We start from the raw sequence: 25,303 nt of genomic DNA, 5'->3' as shown, positions 1-25,303 counted from the left end.
TTTCCTTGAGCTTCACTGACTGGGACCTGGCATATCTATTTTTCTACTTTAGGTGAGTTTGGGTATTTTCTCCCTTTGCAAGGAGGGTCTGAAAAGGGAGGAGGAGGTCTGTACACCTAGGAGATGTACTGGGAACAGGTCTTAACTTCATTCTGTATCCTGACTTACTACGCCTCTGGAGCCTGCCTAGCTCCGAAACATCTGAATGTTATTTAAACCTTAGGAGTGTTTTTCTTCCCGCTAGGCAGAGCAAAGGGAAGCAGATCCAGCTCCTCGGCATTTGCAAGCCCAGCCTCTGTCCCAGATGGTGGCTGCTCCCTCCCACCGCCTGTCCCTCGGCCGTGCTGCGGTGGGTGACCCAGGGGCAGGCTTGCTCCTCAGCCGTGCTCTCCGCCGGGGGATGCAATCAACCCCCTTCCCTTTAGTAGCACAGAGCTAATCAAGAGAAATTTCTTTTAACATTTACAATAAGTTTTTTAATCAGAAGAGCTGTTGCTATCCAGGAGACAGCACTTCATTGCTCTTCCTGCACAGAGGCTGCTGGCACTGACACCATTTGCAAACACAACCTTTGCCTTTTGGAGATAAGCGAGAGCCACCGTTTGCTCCCCCGCCTGCAGCAGCGTGCCGTGATGCTGCAGTTGACTTCAGCCTCTCTCGCTGCACTGAGAAACATAACGGAGTTTGCCAGAGAAAGGATTTTTGTGTGGTTTGTTGTTGGGCTCATTTTTCTTCTCTTGGCCAAGACTCAAGAATTTTCTGAGTAACTTTTCAGAGAATCCGCTCCAGCAACTCAATAGCAATATGCTCTGTTTGCTTTTTATAACATAAATAAATCTGAAGCTCTGCCAAGGAGGAAGGGGGGAAGAAGTCAGGGAAAAGCCAAATGATGGTGTGAGGAATGCCTTTTGGCAGAAGTGCCTGAGTGAAAAAATGAGTGTGTGGACAAAGGAGCACTGAGAGCCACTGGGACAACCGGCAAGTCCATCCCAGGGAGGCTCGGCATCTCCACTTTTACAGGCACACTGCAAAGGACAAGCTCTGGATTCCTTTCAAACCTTCCCATTAAGGTAAGGCTTAAATGTTCTTCTTAAAGCAAATAAAAGTTGTTATTTAAAAGGTATGCAAACATCCACTGATTAGTTACACCATTAATAATACTGGGTGAGATAATGAATGCGTAGGCAGGACATTGGGCATCATTCTAACAGGCTGAGTTAAGCCTGTGATTAAGCTTAGTGACTATTTAAAGGCAATAGCATCTTTTTAACCTTACTTTGATATGAAATAACACTCAAATGCAGCTCAGTTTATGGCAGAGGTGCATTTCCAGTGCGTCTTAGTGCTCAGAAGATGTGGTAGGTTCACCACAGCTCAGTATTTTAAGTAATCCATCACATACAAGGAGCAGATTTCTTTCCCTACATGCAGTGTAAGCTGAAGATTGAATTAAAAAAACTCTTCTGTTCATTTTAGACTCTTAAAAATTACCCTGGAAATACTGAAGGAGCAATGAAATGAGTTCTGGCTCATTTCCCCCAGCTGTCCAAACTCTGCAGCCGCGCAGCGGGGGGTCTGGCAGCACTGAGGGGTGACGGGGAGGGGGGCACGTGCGACATCTGTGATGGATACCTGGGGCACCGGCTCTCCATCCCACCCAGGACCTCGCTGTGTCAGCTTGTCAGGGGTTACTCTATGTGACTATTAAAACGAAGGAGAAACTGGAAACCTGCTTTAGCCGTGACGCAATTCCCGTTTCGGTTGTGGGAGTGCATACGGGTGATATGTACTGTCTTAGACCTTGCTTTTGTTAGGTGAAAAAGCGACCAAGCAATTGCAAGTTTAACTTCACAGTTTCCTCAAGGAAGTTTGGAGGTCATTAGTGTGGGCTAAATTCAAATTTTTATGTGCCTGGATTTAATGAGATCGTCTGTAAGAGAAAAATCTATTCAGAAAGCGGCAGCAAAACAGCAGGTTCCTGCCCCTGAGCCAAGGTCCCTGCACCATCCTCGTGCCGTGCCGTGCCAGTGTGTGTGTTTGCAGTGTGTACCTGGGGAAGGCCATTTGTTGCAGCTGCTTTTCCAGCATTTTGGTGCCTGCTGCAGTGTTACAGCAGAATGTGCCTCTCCTGCAGGCTGAATATCAATATTTGGAAGAAGATAAACTCTGTCTTGACTGTCAGCACTGCGAGGCATCATCCCCCAAAGGGAACAGGGCAACATAAATCTTCCTTCAATATGATGGGGAGGTTTGAAGGGATTAGGTCTACAAATGCTCTGATATTTCTACCTGAGATTTCACTTATAGGGGAACAAGATCCTGTTTGAAAGCATATTTTAGCTACTTGTATGACAGCAGAGCTGGCTGGCTATGTGAGTGTAGCTCCTTTGCATATACCTACTTAGTCCTTTTGCTCATTAAAGGCGCTCATGATTATTTTACTGATGGTTAATATGGACATAGCTGATCTGCAAAATTTACCCTGACAGCCACCTTTATGCCTGTTTCTTGACGTTTCCACCACCAGCACTAACCCAGGCAACAAATCCTTGGTTTGCTTTGACCATGTCTTTTTAAGGACACTGACACGTCTTTTGGAGTACCACACCAACACATGCTCGTGGCTATCTGTTTCTCACTCATTTTCCATTAATATCCCCAACAACAACAGCTCTCCCAACACACTTCCAAGAATTTGTTCTCTCGTAGCTCCCACTTGCCTTCAGTTGACGCTGCTTTCCGTATGAGCTCAGCTCACGCCACAGCCAGGAGTTGCTCAACACTTCTTGGTGTGAAGCCTGCAGCACGTTAAAATTACATTCAAAAAGATTTTGGTGATTTTAATTGACCACATTATTGTTGTTTCTTGGATATTAAGGCCACCCAAGTCAATTAGGCCATCTAGTATCATCTTCCCTTAGTTATTTCATATATAACTCCTCCCAGCCTTACCATACTGTGCACAGAAGCGTGGAATCCTGGTTATCCTCAGCACCTTACTGCTTAGCTGCAAAGCCTGGGGCTGCGTTGAGGATGATGATGTCTCTTGGTCCCTCACTGCTCAAAGCTGGGCTTGTGCTCAGCACATGAGATCTCAGTTGCTTAGCTTGCTCTCTCGCAGTAAAAAAGGGGGGAAAAAAATCATTGTTCACGTGTGCAAGGACTGTGCAAATAAAAGCAGCCACTGCTGCTCTAGCTTTTGTTGTATTTAAAAGTAATTTTTTTAAAAAAAATGTTTGTAGGTTCAAAGATGCAGACACTTCAGAGAAAGATGAGTGTATTTCAGCAAATTAAAATTCTCTTGTGGAAGAATCTAATTGTCAAGCGGAGGATGAAGATGCAGAGCTTTGAGGTAAGCTAAAAAAAAAAAAAAAAAGTGAGTAGCTAACCATTGAGAGCAGCCAATCGCTGCCTGCCCCTAAATGCCAATTATTTTTTTTTTTAAATTAAAAGTTGAAGTACTTTTGAAATGCTTGCCTGGTAATGAACACTTTGACACTTTTTTAGCTGGTAATATTTCTGTCTTTTATGTGACACGAGAGTGCAGATGGGCTCTTTGAGCAGAGTAATTTACTGAGGTGATGGGTGCAATGCAAAGACTGTGTTAGTTAGTCGGTGTCTAAAAAACCAGTGTGACTGTGAGTGCCTCTTGTTTATATTTCAGTCCCGCAGAGAATATGCTCTTCTACTGTTACATTATTAAATTCTCCTCCCCGCTCTCCCCCTTACCTAGGAGTGGATGCTGTCTCTGCTCTTCCTGCCACTGATGTTCATCATGAGCGTGTTCATTGTGAACATCCGCTACCCCGAAGTGCCTTACAGCCACCTCGGGCAGCTAGATGACCCTGCCTATGACTCCACTGGGGTCACCATCGCTTTTACTCCCATCACTGTCACCACAAGGCAGATCATGAATAAAGTCACCTTGAACTCTGTAATGATGGGTATGTTTTGCTTTTGAAGTATTTTGCTTTGCCATTTTATTTTTAACCCATGTTCAATGTGTTAAATGTGTTTTAGTCGTTCTCCAGTATCTTTGGTCAGTAGAGAAAATTCATACTGAATCCTCCATTCTCACAAATATTTATTCTCTAGTATTTAAATTACTAGTGAGGCCAGTGTGTGCTTGAGCTGTAAAACTCTGCCTTACCTGATATTCCTATGTAGACTAATACTATTACAACACCTTGGGTCATTCTTTTGAGGTATGCTTCTTCACAACTGGTGTAGTATAAAGGATTTTGAGGTGCCAGCCTGTCCAGTAAGGAGAACTGGAAAGGAGGAATTGCCATGCTAAAAAAGTAGAATATACACCCAATGCCTGTGCACACATTTCCAGACCTACGGAAGCTCATCGCAATATTTTTCTTACACGCTACAGGTATAAAACTAGAAGCACTGGAAAATGAGAGAGCCCTGGAAGAAGCCTGGATTTCAAATAATGAGTTAATAGGAGTTGTATTTAAGAACAACTTCTCCTATCACCTCAGATTTCCTATTGGCAACGTAGCTATCCCAAATGACAACTTTGGATACATAGGTAATACAAAAGGAGAATTTACGGGCGGGTGGTTGCCTGACATGGATAGGCATCACTTTGTTGGTATAATCCATATATGTCAAGTGATTTAATAAATTGTTAGGTTGTCTTTTGTTTTGTCAGTGGGCTGCTATCCATTTGAAGAGTTGCCCATAGTGCATATGCATGCTTATCAACCACTTTTGTATGGAAAACTAATTACATTTTGGTGCTCTTACCTGTGATGCCCTTCACCTTTCATTCTTGCAGATAACTGTTACAACTTCTCCTTGCGGCACTGTTACAGCCCCAGGTACTGGTACAAAGGCTTCCTCTCCCTGCAGTCCAGCATCGATGCTGCTATCATCGAGGTAAATTGAATTTATGTGTATGTAAGTGTCCTTTTATTTTAAACTTGGTACAGGAAAGACAAGTTGTTCCGTGGCAGTAGTAAGGGATGGGCTTGTCAGAAAATTTTGCAGAAAGCCAAATATTTTAAAAATCTTGGCTACCTGAATATTATTGGCAGCAACAATTGAATGAATTGTTAAATGAATGAAATTCAAGCAATGAATGAAAACCTTCAGGCAGGAACCTGAATGCAATCAGCAGTTCATGAAGGAAATAACACGTTTTGATTTATTTTTTAAGATTTGTACTAACTTTTGTTTCTTTTCAAAATGATGATTTCTCTTAAAGGCTAGGAACCGGGCATGATACTACTATTTGATTTAGAAAATTTCTCAGATTCCAAAGAAAAGGCAATCCTTGCAGGAGACTGGGTGGTATGTGTATCTGCTGGACGACTCAATTTCAAAGTAGGGACGTCTGTCATTTCTTGCCCTTCCTTGCCAAATTATTCCCCAAAAGTATACCAGGGCAGGGGCCATTCCACCTGGCTGTGCACCTCCAGCTCTCCAGGCGGCTTTCATGGGGAGAGAAACAGGACCCTGTGAGCACGAGTGATTTGAGTCTCTGGATCCTTACCTCTGGACGAGCTGAAGGGTTTATCTCTCTCCATAGACAAGGGATGGAGTTCTGCTGAGATGCAGACACACAACCGTGTCAGATGAGCCCTTCCCACAGGGCTTTATTGCATTACTGGTCGGTGTCTTCTATAAAGGTGCATTAAAAAGTAAATCCAGGGGTGATGAATCAGAAGGTTCCTTATATAAGTACATATCGCTGTAGAAAATCAAAATACTGAGATGTTGACCTTGAATCCCTTTAGATGGTGGCAAATCATTCTGTTTGGGAAGAAATGAAATCAATTGCTGGTGTCCGTATGAAGTCCCGGGGCGTCATCTCCTTGATTACACTAGAATACAGTTATTTCATGATTACTATCGTGATGTGTTTCTCTCCATTCATGTATTTCTTATCAATGAATGTTGTAAGAGAAAAGAAGAAGCTCAAAGTATTGATGAAAACGATGGGGCTGCAGGATATTGCATTTTGGTGAGTCCTTTTTTAACTAAAGAAAATTTGCCAAAAATCAGTATACCCCTAGGCACTTGCATAGTCCGCTAATAAGTTAAATGAGTTCATAAGGTACTCTAAGGACAAACCAGGAGGGTTGAACATGTCAGTGGTGTATTCTTCTTCCTTGGGTATTTCCTCCTAAGGTGGATCATGCTATCTGCTCTGCCTAGGATGTGAACGAGTTGACCCTGGGAAATAATTAGTATTTTAATTTTAAAACAGTTCTGACATGCAGATGAAGTTGTAACAACAGTTCTTCATTAAACGAAAGTGTGATGCCACTTTTCCATCCTCAGGCTCTCCTGGAGTCTGCTGTATGCTCTTTACGTGATGGTCCTCTCCTGCCTGCTTACAGCTGTCGTGGTGCAGGATGCTTTCTACCTCAGCAGCTTCCCTGCGGTCTTACTGCTGTTTTTCCTGTATGGCCTAGCATGTGTAAGTCAGGTTTTAAAGCCAAATTTTCCCACCATGTGACTTCTTACTATGTTGAGCCTAAACATTACTCCAGAGCCTTTTGCACAGTGCGCAGGACTGTACCCTTTGCATGGTCGTATTAATATTAATAGCTGAGTGGACTCTCTGAGGCAGCAGTGGTGATCTGAATTGCAGCCTGGAGGTCTGACAGGCAGTAGGCTGGCTGTAAAAGATCCAGCTTGAAACTCAGATCAGCCCACCAAGGAGGACTTTAGTGTATTTTATTACATTGACTCAGCTCACCAGAGCTCTGTTTGCCTGGCAAATGGAAGTGCTACTCTTAAAGCTATTTATTTTTTTCAGTGATTGAAGGAAACTTCTGTTCTTACAGATCCACCTGGTTTTCATGCTCTGCTCCCTCTTAAGGACCTCCAAACTTGCCAGTTCCTTTGGGTTCCTCACCACCTTTCTCTTTGGATGCCTGAGCCTCGCAGTGCTGATAGAGAATATTCCAGAACCACTGAAGTGGTTTCTCAGTCTCTTCTGTCCTTTTGCGTTTAATGCTGGCATTGCAAAGGTATGGGGTGCCATCTCTGCAGCTTCTGTCCTGGGTGCGTTCGGTGGGGATGGAGCACGTTTTGTCACAGACAGTGCTGTGCTTTGCTGATAAAGGCATAGGAAGTCACAGTCTTCATTTTAGAAGACCAGCTTTCCTACATCTGTAAAATCCTCAGGTACTTCTTGCTCATATCAGCTTCCCGTTGTGAAACCTCCATGCCAGCCAAGTTGCTGTTGGGCAGAAAAGTGGGGCTCCAATGCCCCCATTCATTTAAAAAGCCAATGAATGCAAAGAAAACCACAGCCCTCATCACAAATAATCTGCCATTGTGCACTTCTGTAGCATCCACTGGAACCCGAGGAAGCTCCAGCAAGCCCATCGCCACACACAACAGCACCATTATCCTCCGGGGCTGGACCCCAGGCACACAGGAGTTGACTTGGGGACATCAGCTCGTCGCTGCCCGCTCATTCCCCTCTCGCTGCGGCAGCTCTTCCTGGCAACAGAGATTGCACAAACCCAATTCAAGACTCCTGCTGCAGCCATCCTTCCTCCATCCCTGCTTGGGATAATTCTGCGGAGTTTCCCAGTTTTCCATCAGTCCTATCTCCATAGCTCTAAGCGATACTTTCTAGCTCCAGTTTTTTAATATCTGATTTCCTGATATATAAAAATCTGCCTGGGAGAGGAAATTTCTGCAGCAGCAGAAAAGAAACAGCATTTACTATTAATTTACCATATGGTTAAATCAATCACTATGTAAAATTATTCTGTCCTTGTTGTGACTGTTACGTCAAGGGTGCCAATATTATGTTTCTTGAATGATTTTCTATAGAACTCTAATAATTTCTTTTGCTTCTGTATGTGTGAAAACATAACATCTCTGCATGGAGTAAATTTATTTCCCTTCCTCACTAGAAAGAAAGGTAGAAAAATCAGTCAGAAAAATCTGGATTAACAAAGTCAATTGCGTCCATGGATTGATGCCATGTACATAGTTTTCCAGACCGAAAATTATTCTTCTTTGTCCTTTTATTTCAGATTTTTCATTTAGAAAAATATGGAATGGGTTTCTCTTTCTCTAACCTTATGGAGGAATCATACTTTTTATTTTCAACTTACATTATGCTGGCCTTTGACTCAGTCTTGTACATGCTGTTAGCTATGTATTTCGACAAAGTTCTTCCAGGTACGCTTATGATCACGCTTTCTTCTTCTATATTTTTTATTTGTATGGATTGCATGTGGTATCTTCTCCAAGAAATCATGGGCTGCTCCATCCTCTGAATGAACCAAAATAGGTTTTGGTCGAAAAGAAATGTATTATATCACTGAGTGACTTTTCTGCCTATGGCACACACTGGTAATACCCAAATCAAAGATCACAAAGTATTTAGTGTTTACTCTTTCTAATTATACTGCTGTTGAACTGTTTATGAGAAAATAGTACAATAGTGTGTGTGGGGGGGGAGTTATTTTAATGAATTAAGTAAAATACTGAATTCATTAGATACAGCCCTGAAGCCAACCTTCTTGTCTCCTCTATGCTAGCTCCAAACCTCTTTTTACAACTGGATAAAGTACCAATTTTGAGGCAACCAAGTACTTATTAGAACCTCCTAAATGGTTAGCCTAGGATGGTGTCTTTGCTGTGGCTTCGGTTAATGACAGGTCATCTTCTTTGCTTTCCTGTCAGGCAAATACGGCATCCCAGATCCTCCTTTTTTCTGCCTGAAGCCCTCGTACTGGGTGAGGAGCAGGAAAGGCTCTGCCAGGGAGATGCCCAGAACTGCAGCGAGCCCTGAGGAGCTCCTCGGTGATGACATAGAGCCGATGCCCCCCGAATTCATGGGGAAGGAAGCCATCAGGTTAAGAGAGAAGAAATTGCCATTCATGCTTTTTGAGTTGGGTGGCTTGGGTGTCATGCTCCCACGGACCACCGCTTCTGCCGTCAGCTTTGTTTTGACTTACCCAGGCCGTTTTCATGTTCATGAGGCTCTTGCAAAACACTTTATTTCACATAGAAAAAGTAGAGATAAAACGTAGATGAGATAAACAGATAATTCAGGCTGGTCACTACTGGTGAAAACTAGAAAAATTCAGATTAAAAATTAACAGGTCTTTTTTTGCTGTGGACTTTGTTAAATGTCCATTAGGGACCCCAAGGAGAATGTGGAGGGCAGCCTGTTGTAAACCAGCCACCTGTTACCATGGGCTCCGCCTTGTCTTTGCAAGGCTTGGTGCTCCGGTGCTGTGTGCCTCATGCTGGTCACCAGCGATGGTCACTGCCTGGTGATGCTCACGCCCGTGCACAGAGCATGCTGAACCCTGCTGAACCTCAGGGCTGCTTCTGAGTCTTGCTTTTCATGTCACTTCTGTCATTTTAAATTAAGGGCCATAAGAGTGAAAAAGGGCACCAGGGAAATGTATTTACAGGAATCCTGAAATAATATTGTTCTTACCTTCCTTTTAGGCTCAACAATATTAAAAAAGCATATAAAAAGAAGGACAAGAAGATAGATGCTTTAAGAGGTATGAAATCTGTGATACTGATTGCTGTTAAAGATGAGGAAAAACAGTGCAAACATTTCAGTCAGTCAAAGAAATAAAACCACACTTGCATAACTTTTCAAGCTATCTAAGATATTAATTGATGCAACTGATTACTACTTTGTTCCATTTTTACGGATATTCTATTTTTAATATGATTAAGGAGTAGAAAGGGTGGGATTTTTTCTGTTGTTGTGTTTCTGTTTTTCCTGTTAAACACAAAGCAGCTTCTTACACTGTATTTAAAGGTTTGCAGAACTTTGCCCTACATTGCTTAATGCACTTTTGGCTAATTATTGCTACTTAGTTCTTATACTTCTTGACTTGTCTTGCCTTCAACAATGAGTTGAAAGTGAGTCAAGCCTCATTTCTTCCCAAACGTGATGTTGTTTTCATTGAAGGTTTGTCTTTAAATGTTTATGAGGGTCAGATCACCGCTTTACTCGGCCACAGTGGGGCTGGAAAGACAACACTGTTAAATGTGCTCAGTGGACTCACTTTGCCTTCTGAAGGTAGGATGGCAAAGGGTGGGATGGGTTGGGCTTGACGCAAAAACTGTAAAGACCAGTTCATTCCACCCCGCCACATTTATTCCTGTAAACAGGCTCTGCAACCATATATGACTACAGACTCTCTGAAATAGGAGATAGGGATGCGATTAGAGAGATGATCGGCATCTGCCCACAATCCGACATACAGTTTGAAGTCTTAACAGTGAAAGAAAACTTGAAAACTTTTGCAGAAATCAAGGGCATCAAGTCCAAGGAGGTAGATCAAGAGGTAAGTGTGTGTTCCCCTGGAACGCATCACCGTGCAGCAACGTCAGGCTGTAGGCAAACCCCACGTTGCTGTAAAAGCTCCTTTTGCGGCTGGGAAGCTCAAAGGGTCCACCTGGCTGTGTCTTCTGAAAATCAAAGCTGGTGTCAAGCTTTGACCAGGTTAGTAGGCAAGTTTGTGGTCCTGATGCAACCACAGTGATTCCTCTACTCAACCCAAGGAGATGAGGGGATGCTGCAGCCCCTGTAGTGGCTGCTTCTGCTGGTGGTCATAGACCTCGGTACATGCTCTTAGAAACTGTGCTTGCAGTCCCAGCCAGATGTCCTTCATGGCTGATAAAGGGTGGAAGGACAACTGGTGCTGAGAAGGGACTTCCTTGTGCTGTTCTAGGTGCAAAACATTTTGGAACTGCTGGATATCAGTAACATTCAAGATACTCAAGCTGAGAAACTGAGTGGTGGGCAAAAACGAAAGTTATCCATTGGAATAGCCATGCTTGGAAACCCCCAGGTAAAGCAGCAGGCACAGCTCTGTAACATAGGAAAGGGTAAGGTCCAACACAACTAAAACGTTATGCTTGGCTACATAAAACTTGGCTAGCGGTTCGTGCATGGTTTCAGACCTCTTTAAAGCACTCATGAAATTAATAAATTTAATAATTTAGCTTTCTTAAATTCAAAACCCATTTTGCTAACCTAGTTTTCAAGCAGATAAGTAGTTCCACAGTTGGACTTGATGATCTTACAGGTCTTTTCCAACCTAAATGATTCTATGGGTCTGTGATTCCCTGACCTCTTGCACAGCTCCCACAATAGCTGCCCTTGCGCAAAAGGTGGCCTTGGGTCTCTTGCCTTCAGGAGCTGAGGCTCCCAGGAGAACCCAAACCCAGAAGATGTGCCTTTGCTCCGGCAGTGAGGAATTCCTGCCTGCACTCTTTCTGCAGGTTTTGTTCCTGGATGAGCCAACGGCTGGGCTGGATCCCCTTTCCAGGCACCAGGTGTGGAGCCTCCTCAGGGAGTACAGAGCTGGTCGGGTGATCCTGTTCAGCACCCAGTTCATGGACGAGGCCGATATCCTAGCAGGTAAGCGCAGGCTCAGCCTAGAGCATCTCTGCAGAATCACCCTGGAGCACAAAGCCAAAGCTCACGTAAGGTTCAGTTGCAAAAAAAAGTTTTGAACCACTGCTCTGCAGTATAAATTCCCTTCACTTTTTCTTTCTTTAGACCGCAAGGCTTTTATCTCGCATGGGAGGCTGAAGTGTGTTGGTTCTTCTCTGTTCTTGAAGAGAAAATGGGGGATTTGCTATCATTTAAGGTATCTACTTCAGCTCCAGCAGCTGCTCTCTGGGCACATGCATGTACAAGGAGCCACCAGGGTGACTGTAAGGGGGAAACTGTAGACAAGATGTCAAAACAATAAAACTAACTGAATTAATGTTCAGTTAAATTAATGGAAGCAGCACTTTACTGCAGAGTCAGGAATAAATGAAGCACGCTGGAGCTGTCCTTTTATGCACCCTAGCAAATAGTGGTGGGTGTTGTTTGTTTGGGTGGGGGATTTTTTCAAAACTAAGCATCTGGTTTTCTTCAACTGAACAGGATCCATGTCAGCGAGTCTTGTGACTTAGAGAGCGTGACATCTCTGGTTAAACGGTACATCCCCAACGTCATATTCTCAGGACACAGTCAATACGAGCTGAGATACAAACTGCCATTAGAAAACGTGAATAAATTCCCAGGTAATGTATATTAAAATACTTGAGAATTGTCCATAAGGAAAAAATAATCACGTGGGGAGGGGAGAAGAGAAATAAAGAGGGAGGTTTTCTAGAGGAATCACATAAAGGCTTTAGAACTGTTGCATTTTGGTCTCCCCCACACAATTCTAGCATCCATATGTTTAAGATAAAAACGTGCAACAAATGCTTTTCTACTGTTTCTAATGAAAAACCTAGCAGGCTAAACTGGGCTGTGTTACCGAGAGATTATTTTTATTTTTGTTAAACGAGAAGATAGTGACAAGAGAAAACTCCGTACAACTGGTACCGCTCCGTACCTACAGCGGCACCAGGCAGACCCTCACTCACCGTGTCCATCACGTTCAGTCTGACGGTCCCGCGGATGCATAGTCTGAAATGCGGGTGCTAAGCAGAAAATCATCTCCAATGAGCTATAGATCTGGCAGCCTTGGGTTCCTCCAGACCCTTTGTATCCTGGCAGCTAGCTGCTTTATCGTTTTCCCTGTCCCACTGGAGATGCTCCAGTCAGGTTGACTCAGCTGAGCCAAAGTCTGGTCTGGAGATATGTGCTCATGTTTGAAACCTCAAATGCACTTGTATTACCTCTGTATTGCAGATCTGTTCAGCGGCCTCGACAGCTGCTCTGACCAGGGAATTGTCAATTACGGAGTTAGCATGACAACCCTGGAGGATGTCTTCCTGAGGCTGGAGGAGGGAAACACAGCAGATCAAGAAGGTACCATCGTGGCTGCAGCTATACAGTGCACAGCCAGGGAGAACGGCTGCTTTGCAATAACCCTGGGCATGCCTCCAACAGTTGATTACTGGGTGGCTTTTAATTTTTCACACATTTCGACTCAGAAGCTGATCTTAGACATAAACGTACATGTGCAAAACTCTCTGCAGATGAGCACGGGGAGGAGTGGGCAGAGGCAGGACAGCGATGCCCTGACGAGACAGAGCTGGGCTCCCTGCTGCTCTCGGACACCAGGAAGGCAGCAGTCAGCGGCTCAGCGCTCTGGAGGCAGCAAGTCTCTGCCATGGCATGGGTGCACTTCTTAAAGCTGAAGAGTTCGGTGAAAAACCTGCGGTCAATGTAAGTACCAAAATGATTCGCTTTTGCAGATCTGGAACTGGCCACAGTCGCAGCAGTGGGGAACAATTTTCCCTGTTTTGATAAGCATTTGGATTAATTAATATGAGGTCTGGGCTAGGAATGGTCTTGGTAACCTGCTGTCAGAGGAGAAGAAAGCTTCGTCCTTTGCAGTGCCAGCGATACAAAATCCCCCTTTTGTGCTTTTTCATTTCTATAGTGAGTGGTTTATGCAAGGGAAAACCATTTTCTTTCTGAAGAATCATTTATAAACACTTTTATTTCAGATGCAGGAAGAAGTTCTAAAATGAACTAGTGTGTACAGAGAAAAGAGGGAAAAATACTACTTTCAGACTTCTTTAATGTTTTTTAAGCTTCTCCCTTGTTACCACTGTCTGAATTCACTTGGCCCCGCTGTTCTTAAGCTGGCATTTCCTGGTGGGGCACAAGAAACACAAGGGAGCTGCCGATTTATGAAAAACTGATATCTTAAGGAAGTTTGAAAGGCATTTAATGGCCCTAAAAAGTTGAGTGCTCCAGATCTGAGGTCTTCTCCCTGCTAGATTTTGAGGGCTTTTGTGAATGAGCAAGGTTTGAGACTTCTGAAATTGCCAAAAATTTTTAACAGAGAGTCGGGCAACTTGAATATAGTAAACCTTTCCTAACATGCAAATGCATTCTGCTGAATATCTGTTTTCAGAGTGTTTATCCATCTCTTTCTTAATGTAGTTTGCTGCTCTATGTGGTTTTTCTACTTCCCCTGGTTTTGCAACTGGCCCTGGTCGCTGTCTGGCAGAGTGTGAATGTTTGGGAGCTCTCGTCTGCGCGGTACTTCTTGCCCCGAGGGAAGAGGGCTTGCTCGGAGATGACCAGCCTCCTGGTCCAAAACAACACAGGTGAGGGCAATGAACCTTCCCTCATCCTTTCCTATTCTGGGGCTTCTTGCTGTTGCAAAGGAAAATAAGTGAAAGAGCAGATGGTTGTAGGACCATGGGGGATCTAAGGGGTGATGGTTTCAAGCATAGGCGTCATTTTTAAAGGGTTGTGAATGAAGCCCACTTTGGCTTCAGCAGCTGGTGAGATCCTGACACAGTGATGTGAAAAGGGATGTCACAGCAGATGAGATTAGAAGGGACACAGTTCTTTCCCTGCCCCAAATCAGACCTCTGTCCGAACAATTTCTGCATTTTCATAGTGTGGGATTCTCAAGCCAGGCACCATACTCCAGTGAGGGCTCACTAATGCTGAGTCAAATTAATGGTCTACTCCCAGAGTTATACCTTCAACATTCCTATGAGTGGATGCTATTTTATGTTATTTGGCCAGAGTATGATACTGTTGGCTTCATCAGACCATCACAAAGGAGAATATATTTTGCAGAAACTCAGCAAAGGCAGAAAAAAATGACAATGCAAAAATTCAGTCAGTGTGACTGAAATCCATTAACTTCACAAAAATTAATGTGCAATGATCTATCACATATGTGCTCTCTGATGTCCACGGTTATTAGACTTTGTCTGTTTTTGTTTGGTGGTCATGGATTTTTTTTAAAAAGCAAACCATCAAAGACTCTCTTGTTCAGTGTTATGATTCCTCTGCTTTTGGCTTTCACACCAGGCACAGACATTGAAGACTTCATCCGCGTGCTCGAGAGCCAAGATCTCACAGTGGAAATAACAAGCGAGGAAAATATCACTGAGGAGCTAAAACACAATGGGGCTATTAAAGTGTCTCGCAAAGGTCAGGTGAGGACTTTTGTTCTCTTCCTATTTCTTCCCAACCATTGAATAATTAAGCAAGGTGCCTCCATCAGCTCTACCTGTGGGACGGTCCTGTTGCATAAAGTCCACAGTTACCACGATTTGAAAGTGTTTTAAATAGTAAAGTAAATGCTAGAGGAGACCTTATCTCCTTCATCCTCCACGTCAAACTTTACATTTTTGTAGCACAGCTATACAGACTTCCAATACCTCATAATTTGTTCTTTTAGCAAACAAGGCATAAACAAAATTATTCCAGGCTTGGATTCTCCTGGTATGCTCCTCTTCTACAGCTGCCCTGCAGATGAGAAAACCCAAGCATTTTCATCTTGTTTTCTTGCTCTTTGAAGAGCTACAGGTTTACCGTGTTATGCCACATGGAGGCCGTCAACTGCTTCCCAGTGCTTGTGAACATCATCAGCAACGCTCTGCTGAGAGCCCTCAATTCCACCGCGCACATTCGGATCTGGAGTCATCCATTTTTCTCTGTAAGTGTCAGAGCCTGGCAGCCAGAAGGTGTCAGAAAATAGTTCTGAAATCTGCTTAAGGTCTCAGATTTTAATGGGAAGCTGTGTGGGGCTGTCTGTATCTGCAAACCCATCTCCCTCGGTGGTAGCTCTGGAACCATCACGTTTGACTTCAGGAAAACAAGCTAATTTTTCCCTTGTGGGTCTTGAGGGCTGCTGCATGGAAAGGGTAGCTGGGTGGGTTTCTTCAGGATGTTCCTTATTCTCTATGTCATGTTATTCAAGCTGCGGCACATCAGTTCACAGAAGAGAGCTCACCACAAGTCTGGGATGGAGGAGTGCGACCTGCACCACCCATATCTCCTCACCAGTGGCAGGCATTTTGCAGGGCTGTGGTTTGGGGAAAACTTTCCTCCTGCCAATATTTGGTTTCCAATCCCACTTTGTCTTCATACTGCCCTGTATTTCATGAGAAATGCAGTAAGAGGAATTGTTACATCTAGCCATTACGCTGTGAACGTTTCCTATAAATGCTTTCTTCTTCTGTTTCCAGATGGGTGATTCACGGTTCTGGGATTATTTTATTTCTTTTTACCTTGTTTATATGCTGTTGTTATTCCCTGGTTTTCCTCCTCACCTTGCAATGGGCTACATGCAGGATTACAAGGTAAATTCCTTGGAATGGAGCAGATGTGGGGTGGGCAGAAGGGGTTACAACTGCATTGCCACAAAGGATGTTTGAATATGATGGGCAGCTTGAGGTGTTTTCCTCTATGTTGCCATGTGCAGCTTTGCAGCCATCACAAAATGCTAAAAGACAAAAAGAGGTTGAATTTTACCCTGGTATCACAATGATAACAGCTTTTTGTTAGCTTTTTATTTCCTGGAGCCATTCCCACGGGTGCTGTTGGCCAGCCAGACACCGACAATAAACTGTCCTTTGCATCGTGCCTTCCCAGGTGGGAGCTCGCGCCCAGCTGCGGATCTCGGGGCTCTTTCCCTCGGCATACTGGTGCGGCCAGGCACTGGTAGACATCCCACTGTGCTGGTTCCTTCTCTTCTCGATGTTTGGGCTTCAGTTCGCAATGAGCAACGTTTCCGGGAGCATCGACAACCTCTTCTTGCTGGTACACCCCATTCTGGTGGCTGCTGGTTCACTAGGGAGGGACTGGGGTAATATTTTGAGCATGTGTAAGGGTAGCTGAGACACCGTGGGTGCAGACGGTGCTGGCACACCCCTGGGTCCCAGAGGCTTCCTGACCTTCTCCTTGTTTCACCTCCTATCATTTGTGTGTTCCCAGATGGAAATAAAAGGCAATAAATCTTGCCTTAATTTTGCAGTAAAATTGTGGCAATTTCTGAATGCCTTGACCTTAACGTATGATTGTTTAAACTGAACTGCGTTCATAGATATATAGGTTTCTGGTTGTTTACATCACTCCATTTTCTCCAGTGAAAGCCTTGTTTTTCCTGTAGATCATGACTACTTTTGGCTATGGAATTTCTATCATTCTCTTCATCTATGTGATCTCCTTCGTCTTTCGCAATGGATGGAACTGTGATTTTTGGTCTTTTATCCTCGTAGTGGTAAGCATGTGGCTGGGTGATGTGCTGTAGGGCTTACAGAAATGTATTTTGCGATCTTAAGGATGAACGAGAGGTCCAAACACCCAACTATAGATGCAGAACATGAATACAGGCATGTGTTCTATAGCAGTCAAGTCTATATTAAATTCATGTCATCATGTTCTGTTCCCACAATCCTGCTGTGGCACAGGGAAATGCTTGGATCTACCCTGAGCTGGGGCAGGAATGGAGGCAAAAAAAGTTATTTATTGCTCTGTTGGGCACCTCACATCCAAGAGGTAAGGTGCTGAGACATGAGCCATCAGGTTAGATGCAGATAGCCCAAGCCTGACCTGGAAGAAGATGAGTTGTTTGGCATGAGCCAGGATGGGAAAGAACAGGACAGGATCCTGTGCTTTGCTCTTCTGCTGAAGCATCCCTGTGTCTGGGACGAAGTTTCCCCAGCTGACCCAAACGACCTCAGGCAGAGGTGGATGAGGACCTCCTGAACCCTCGTTGTTTCTCGTCTTTGTATGCTTTGTCCATTTTTAGAAATTCAACAGGGAATTGAAAAGGTAGACCCACACAATTTTTAAGACCAGTGAGGAGTGCAACGCTTCCCATCAGCTAAGTTATCCTCTTGTTTTATTTCTAGGTATGTTTTGTTTCTTACATCATCAGCAGAGTCATGGATTTCTCAATTGATCCTCAAGTCTCCCTCTACGTTATGTCTCTCCTGATTCCCATATACCCACTGATGGCTGTAATTATCAGCCGCCATCAGGTAAGTGGTGGCACTGGGCAAGGAGGGGCACCCAGCGCAAAACACAACTCTGTGTCCTCGTGAGCACAGTCACGGTAACGTTATGCTGCGTTCTGGGAAGGCTCATTAGTTTCCTCTAATGGGTAGGATTTTCCAAATGGCCGGAGTGCATGGTTAGGTGACCATTTCAGATCACATCTAGTTTTTCCAGCTGTTCATTATGGCTAGGGACTACTTCTTGTGCAGCTGAGCTGCATCTGTAGATTAGGGAAAACACTCTTTCCATGCAAAGTTGAGCAATTTGGCTTGAACAGTCATAAGAGAAAACTTGAAGTTATGCATCTGACTTTGCATGGAAACCGTGTGAGAGCTAAGAACACTCACAAGGTGATTTACCCCATGTCAAGGGAGGGTGGTCATGGAAAACCAGCTAAGAATTTAACAAAACCCTCCAGCTTTGTGCAACATCGTTCATGAGCCGTAAATGACTTGGGAATGAAGCTGAAGTAGAAGAGACTCCTCCTCTATCCTGTCCCACTCACCTCCATCTCTTCTCCACTGGAACACCAAAGGAGAGGGAACCAGGTGTTTTCCTGTGCCGGGCCATTACCCCTAGAAGGAGATGCATGAACTGAGTGCCATGCTTGTCATCTGGTATAGGACTGGGATGCCCAAGTAAACATCTGTATTTGTTCATCTGTCTGGTGAATATTTTGGGTCAATCAGAAAGTTTTGTACATTTTCAAATTATATGTTGTTTGCTTCCAAAATTAGCCAGCACTATACTGAAGAGTTGCAGGTCTTCATTGTGTTGTTTTTATTTATTTATTTATTTATTCTTATAGATCTTTATAGAAGATGCTGACATGTTTGGTGTGACTCAACAGCATGATGTACTAATAGCTGTCTTCGCAGTAAGAAAACATTTAAGATTATTTTTGTTTAGGAATGTGTGTCTTCTAAACCCCATCCTCAGTTATAAAGAAGCAGGCAAGAACCCTGAGCTCATTTAGTGCAGAAGGAGGATCTCGGTGGGTCTGGATGGCAGATCACCTTCCTGTGCGAAAATAACCTCACTCCTTTGAAATGGGGAAGGGAAAACGGAATAAGCCCAGATCACTTAATGCTGCCCCATTACTTTGTGAATTGTATTTTTCTTCCACCATGGGTATTTTCTGCAGTATTGGTAAGTGATACCAGAGTCCAAGATCCTCAGGATTACCCTCAGTTTAGATCTTCATGGAATTTATTTTTGCATATTATGTTTTCCCCCCACATATTTTATAACACTGCCACCACCTTCTCGGTTTCAGCCATAGGAGGATGGAAGGCAAGGCTGTTTAACGTGACAACCTCTTTTTTTTCAGCCTTATATCCATTCCGTCGGTTTCATTTTTCTTCTTCGATATTTGGAGATAAAATACGGAGGAGCAGTTCTGAGAAAGGACCCAATATTTAGGTTTGTATCAACATGCATGCACCACAGGTGTGGGAGGTAAAATCCTACCACATTGCTTTTCCTTGAAGACAACATTTTGATCAGCTTTCGTTGCCTTTGTGACCCTATTTTTCAATATTTTTTTTAATACTGGTCATTTTTCATAACTGAAATAGGCACTTAAATGCTACAGTGCTATGCTCATGTAAAACATCACTCAGTCTTGTTAGTACCTCCCCACAGTGCTGCCTGTGCTGTGTAGGTGTACCAGCTTGATTCTTTGTATAACAGAAAGGTTATAAATATTAAATAAATAATAATAAATTTAAAAAAAAAAACAAACCACAAGAAACATTGAACCAGAGGGACATTCCCTCTAGGTCTATCCAAAATGCATTGGTGAAGAAACAAGGGTAAAGAACAAAATGCTGAGGTGAATCTCCTGGGTTTGTAGAATCTCCCCAAGGAGAGCAAGCAGCCACCAGCACCCTGAGGAGCTCGAAGAGGAAGACGAAGATGTTAAAGCTGAAAGAGCAGCAGTGAGAGATGCCATAGCGGCTCCAGGCCAGGAGGGGGTATGGCTACGCGTTGTCCTTGGTTTATTTTATACCAGTAAGAAGCCCACTGGTGCAAAACAAACCACCAGGTATCAGTAAGTGCAGGTCCGTGCTCTGGCTTTGTTATTCTCACTGGGAAAACCAGGCTCCCAAACGTGCAGTGTGGGTCCCATCCGGATGGAGAAGCAAGCTGTTAAGAGGAACGTGGACAATAAAGTGCCCTGTTGCACCTCATATTCTCAGTGAACATAAAACAAATTCAAAGATCTTTAGAAGGTTTTCTGCCTTTTTAATGGAAAAATATTACTGAAATATTAATGCTATCTGGTATAATAGATTAATCTTTCTTCTTCCTCCTTGCTTTTAGAAATCAGTCATTATTGTCAGCAATCTGTGCAAGGAATATAAAATAAAGCAAGCTGGTTCAGTTTTTAAGAAGAAGAAGAAAATGGCCACCAAAAATGTTTCCTTCTGTGTTAAAAAAGGTGAGAACTGGAACTGTTCTCCTAGACCTTTTTGGAGCCCTGATCACACCCAGAGAGTTAATTCTCTGCAGATTCTCGGTTAGCTAAGCAATGACATAAAGGTCAAACCTATTTGCTCTGTGGTTGAGGCATGTTCCATCTGTGGCTGATGTGTTAACGAATGACATGATGTGGATGCATCCTATTAGTTATCATTGACTCTCCATTATCTAAAATAACACAGCCCCCTCTCTCCGAGAGCCACTTCAGCAGTGGCTCCTGCGAGACCTGGGAGCAATGCTCAGACTTGCAGCGTCGCTCAGAGTTATAACATTACAGGCTCCCAGAGCGTATATTTGTATTCTTTACTTTTATATGATCTTTGATATTAGCAAGCTCTTTTACTTTTTTTTTTTTTCTTTTGTGGGACTGTGCCTGATATATTTGTCAAATGGAGAGTCAAATAAGAAATTATATGTATTGATTCCAGGAGAAGTATTAGGACTTCTGGGGCCCAACGGAGCTGGTAAAAGCACAGCTATCAAAATGATTGCTGGAGAAACGACACCGACAGCTGGACAGGTAGGAGGCATCTGGAGGAAAGAGATAGATCCGTGATAAAAGTGCAAGTGCAAACCTTGCACCTAGGCTAAGCTATATATTTTTTCAAAGCATTATTAGTGATCAAGATTCTAACTGAATTCATTGTGCTATTAAGTAATGCATTGTTAAAAATATTGTGAGCTACTTCTAACTTGGACAAGCAGGTGCACCTACCCTATTTGGCCGTGTTTATATTTAGAAAACATGTCAATGAGGGTTGCAAAATCATTCCCCTGCTCTTTGGGTTTCCCCATCTAAATCCCAGTGAAGCCCGCGGTCTTCCTCTGCACCAGACCCTTGTATCTGGGCAAGGCTCTATGAGAGCAAACCGACCAGCCTGGTTGCGCAGGTGCTGATGAAGAGGGGAGATGGAGCAGACCCCCACCCCCAGGACCACGCACCCGCCTTCCTGGGGTACTGCCCACAGGAGGACCCGCTCTGGCCAGACCTCACCGTGCACGAACACCTGAAGGTCTATGCAGCCGTGAAAGGGGTGCGCAAGGAGGAGGTGGCTGCTGCTGTCAACCGGTACGGATGGAGGGTGCTTCCAGGGTTGGTCAGTGGTTTATCCCCTAGTCCTAGGGCATGGGGAGGGGACCAGAAAGTCAAAATTCACTGTGAATCACAGCCAACCTTGGAAAAAACTCAGGAAATGGAGCTGCAAAAGTGATTTTGTGCTAAATGCCGTGATTAAGAGAGTGGGTTAAGAAAATCTCCAATTTGCCTAAGTGCATTTAGTGGGGATAAATTTACCACTAATGTCCTTTTAAGTATGTTATCTTTAGGAAGCATTTCTGAAATCTCTGGTGTTATAGTTTGGCACTACAAGAAAGGGTGCTTAAGCGCTGCCTGCTCAGCTGACACTGGCAAGGTGGAATGGATTTATAATGCTGTTGACAGTAATGATGGGTTTAGAAAAGAGCTTGTGGCTTATTCAGTACACTTTGCTTCAAATATTCACTTAGATTTTAATAACACAGTAAATGTTTAATGAAAGCAAGCAGGAGCCAAGAGCAAGGGGAAGAAAGTTCCTTTTTCTTATCGTTTTGGGAATCCGTGGTAAAAGTATTGATTTGGATTAAGAAAAGTATTCCTTTTTTGCTTGCTCCTTTTCCCCGCAGAATAGTGAATGCTCTGCAGCTTCAAGACTATTTAAAAAAGAAAGCCAGAAAATTATCTGCTGGGATAACCAGAAAGGTGTGTTTTGTTTTAGCTATAATGAGAACTGCAATGCTCACAGCACAAATCAAAAAAACCCCTCCGTGAGCAGAGGGACCTACCTGTGCTCTGAGCTACCCAGGAGAGCATCATGTTGGCTCCCACGGTGGGGTGATGGAAATCAGCCTTTTCCAAAACCACGTTTCCTAGGAATCAGAACCTCGACTCCCAATGAAGTGATGCTGTCTGCAGCTCTTTGTAGACAGAGTGCCAGGGACTGCAAAAGGTTTGACCCAAGCCCCTTTCCCTGTTGCAGCTGTGCTTCGCCATGTGCATGCTGGGCAACCCCATGGTCCTGCTCCTGGATGAGCCATCAACTGGCACAGACCCCAGTGGGCAGCGCTGTGTTTGGTGAGTAGGACCTCAGGCACTCTGCCACCACGGTGGTAAAGGGGTTGGAAGACAAGAGGAGATGCCTAAGGTTTGGTAAAGTGTTTTACCCTATCTGCAGTTAGCTGGCGCTGCTCATCACATGCCAGCCGTTTTATTGGAAACTCCATTTTCTTGGTTCTCTATAGCTAAAGCAGGAGCAAGGGGAAAGAAAGAAACATTTTACCTTCGTCCTTGTTCCAAACTCGGGGACAGTCATATATGGGATTTGGAAGAATTCACAGAGGCACCTAAGTCAAAAATATTTTTTTTTCATTATTTCCAAGTATTACCATGTGCACATCAGTCTAAAATTGCTGTATGTAAAGCTTTTACACTTGTTTTATGGGAAAAGCATTTGGAAAGACAAAAGTATAAGAGCCTGATATTCCTAGGGAGTGTTAACTTTTTCTTCTCCCACCTTGTCCTCAGGAAAACGATTCGTGCTGCCCTGAAAACCAAGGAGTCGGGAGCCATCCTGACGACGCACTACATGGAGGAGGCGGAGGCAGTGTGTGACCGCGTGGCCATCATGGTGTCTGGGCAGCTACGGTGGGCAGCAGCACGGCCGGCACGCGGCGGAGCCAGGAAAGGGTCCATGCAGGGACAGGGGCTTCTCCCCCTGCCTCACCTACCTGAGCCCATCGCCATGGGTGCTATGAAGTGCTCCTTGCGATTTCACCGGCTGTACAATTCGGGAAGGAGCAAATGGTGGGGCATCCGTGGTTTCACACTGACAACTCTCATTTTTCCTCCCTTCCCTGCAGGTGCATTGGCTCCATTCAGTACCTGAAGAACAAGTTTGGCAAAGGCTATCTGCTGGAAATTAAGGTCAAGGATCCAGAGCACGCTGATCTTCTCCATGCTGAGATTTTGAGGATTTTTCCAAGTGCAGCTCGTCAGGAGCGGTAAGTACAAAATATGGGATGAACGGTGTTTTCAACACTACCTCATCCCTAAAATGTGCCCAGTGTGGTGGGCAGAAACGGGATCTCAGTTGGAGAGGGATGAAGAGCTCAGAGTCCCTGTATGGGGATCTGATTTGGTAATGTCACCACATCCAACCCTGCTGTGATCCCTGCAGCAAAGTATCCATACATCCATCTCATGGCGTGACAGAAAGTTTTAATCCCAGAACCTCAATACAGAGAAAGAATCTCTTTTCTTCTTTTTCTTCAAGGTTTCCCTCTTTGCTAGTCTACAAGGTCCCAATGGAAGATGCACTGCCCCTGTCGCAGTCTTTCTGCAAACTAGAGGAAGGTAAAGGCAAAAGAAGATGACTTTTTGAGAAGGTGGAACACAGACTGCTAATTTTTGACTCTCCTTCCATTTCTCCACAGCCAAACGAAACTGCAACCTCGAGGAGTACAGCTTCTCTTTGAATACTCTGGCTCAGGCAGGTGGTTTCGAGGCTAGACATGCTAAAGGCGTGTGCAGGAACAAAAGCCATAGTGAGATCCAGGCTGGTGCAGGAGCAGAAGGCTGCTCCGCTGTGTGGGGGTGGTGGGCAATGGGTCTTTTACTGGGAAAGTGGTGAAAAATGGTTTGGCTCTTTTCACAGCTGGGATTTAGCATGGTGGGAACAAGTCTAGGCAAAGTGTTGCTACCTGACTCCACTCACTGGGGCCAGGCACACCACACATCCAGGGGGTGGGCGCCCTCGGTGGATACCCACGCCCAGCTTCTATGTTTGTTCCTGAAGCTGCAGGTTATTGCTGCTTGTACAAGGCTGGTGGCAAAGATGAGGAATGTTTATGTCAGTCCGTTGGTGGGTGAAGCCTACTCTATGCATACACCTACGGGCAGCCGGTGCCTCTCAGCATCTTATATCAGAGAGCACTGGAGGTCTGAGCTGCTGTGTATGTGCTCCCCACGCAAAGCTGCTACACACAACTCTCATAGGGGTTGGGGAGCTGTACCTCCTGCAAAGGAGCATCACCATTTCTACTGAAAGTCAGAGGAATAATCAGTGTTATCTTGCCCATTTCAGGTGTTCTTGGAACTCTCCCGAGAGCAGGAAAAGGATAATTTTGATCTGACTTTGGATGGAACTTTTGAATGGAAACAACTTCAGCAGGAGGACTGTTAAAGGTCTAAGATGTTCATGTACACATTACTCAGTATTAACCCAACTGATGTGATACTGCACATATTTACTACCGTTATCAGCATACCACAAAGAGAAGGAACAGACTGCCTTTCCAGCAAGCCTCAGCTGAGGGCTCCTCTCTGATGCAGAAGACATTTCACCTGGACTCTGCTGGTGTCTCGCTGAGCCCTACCCCAGGCTGCCTTTCCAGTGTCTGGTTGATGAAGTAGCGCCTGCCCTGGTGAGAGCTCTTGTCAGGCGTGGGGACAGAAAGATTTGCCGAAAGAAGGGTCATGCCCCGTCTCTGGGGACTGAGGCTTTGCTCGGTGGATCTGGGTGCATCAGGGAATCTGGACACGCTGCCAACCTTCTGGGCCCCTCTCCCACCAATGTATGGGACTATTTCCCTATTATGTGTTTAGTAACATCCTATTGAAATTTGCACTCTATTTTTATAGCCTTCCAATAAATGTCACTATAGAAACCACCGTTACTCCCTCATATGTCATCACTGCTGTGGACCATCAGGAACAGCTGAGCAGCTCAAACATCATCCCCTGGGGATGGAGGTGGCTGAAGAGGGCCCAGGGCTGGTGGCCAAGTGGTTGTAGTCACTCATGTTTACTGTCTCCGTGAGGCTGGCTCTGCCAGGGCGCTCACCCCTGCCCTCCCTCTGCACTGGGACCAGTGCTTGTCACTCCTCCCTCCAGAAAGCAGCCTGGGTTGTTCAGCCTGGAGAAGAGAAGGCTCTGGGGGGGCTTATTGCAGCCTTTCAGTACTTAAAGGGGGCCTATTAAAAGATGGGGGCAAACTTCTTAGCAGGGCATGTAGTGATAGGACAAGGGGAAATGGCTTCAAACTGAAAGAGGGGACATTT

The 25,303-nt window shown here is 44.5% G+C and overlaps 1 protein-coding gene across 6 annotated transcripts; it reads left to right on the top strand.

Moving 5' to 3' along the window:
* Positions 1-317: 317 nt before the first annotated feature.
* On the top strand, positions 318-24,914 carry LOC121082522 (ATP-binding cassette sub-family A member 10-like). Of its 6 annotated transcripts, none has more exons than XM_040582056.1 (39): positions 321-1,070; positions 3,243-3,352; positions 3,734-3,944; positions 4,382-4,540; positions 4,790-4,890; positions 5,751-5,977; positions 6,298-6,436; positions 6,807-6,992; positions 8,016-8,163; positions 8,671-8,842; positions 9,448-9,506; positions 9,926-10,036; positions 10,129-10,304; positions 10,692-10,811; positions 11,245-11,383; positions 11,525-11,615; positions 11,900-12,039; positions 12,656-12,775; positions 12,946-13,135; positions 13,862-14,028; positions 14,750-14,877; positions 15,243-15,380; positions 16,018-16,026; positions 16,319-16,486; positions 16,836-16,946; positions 17,581-17,709; positions 18,534-18,602; positions 19,056-19,147; positions 19,581-19,701; positions 20,051-20,168; positions 20,638-20,729; positions 21,100-21,278; positions 21,872-21,947; positions 22,225-22,319; positions 22,770-22,889; positions 23,105-23,245; positions 23,518-23,597; positions 23,678-23,733; positions 24,328-24,914. In XM_040582056.1, the coding sequence occupies exons 2-39, from the start codon at positions 3,251-3,253 to the stop codon at positions 24,424-24,426; spliced, it is 4,779 nt and encodes a 1,592-aa protein (XP_040437990.1). In that variant the 5' UTR covers positions 321-1,070; positions 3,243-3,250; the 3' UTR covers positions 24,427-24,914. The 6 variants fall into 6 exon arrangements, with proteins under 6 accessions (XP_040437994.1, XP_040437991.1, XP_040437990.1 ...); XM_040582055.1 differs by having other exon boundaries at positions 15,913-16,026; XM_040582057.1 differs by lacking the exons at positions 23,518-23,597; positions 23,678-23,733; positions 24,328-24,914 and having other exon boundaries at positions 319-1,070; positions 15,913-16,026; positions 22,770-23,239.
* Positions 24,915-25,303: the final 389 nt, after the last annotated feature.

The sequence above is a fragment of the Falco naumanni genome, chromosome 1, assembly GCF_017639655.2.
Source record: "Falco naumanni isolate bFalNau1 chromosome 1, bFalNau1.pat, whole genome shotgun sequence".
Lineage (NCBI taxonomy): Eukaryota > Metazoa > Chordata > Aves > Falconiformes > Falconidae > Falco > Falco naumanni.
The sequence above is the reverse complement of the archived record's forward strand: the minus strand, read 5'-3'. Positions and strand labels throughout refer to the sequence as shown.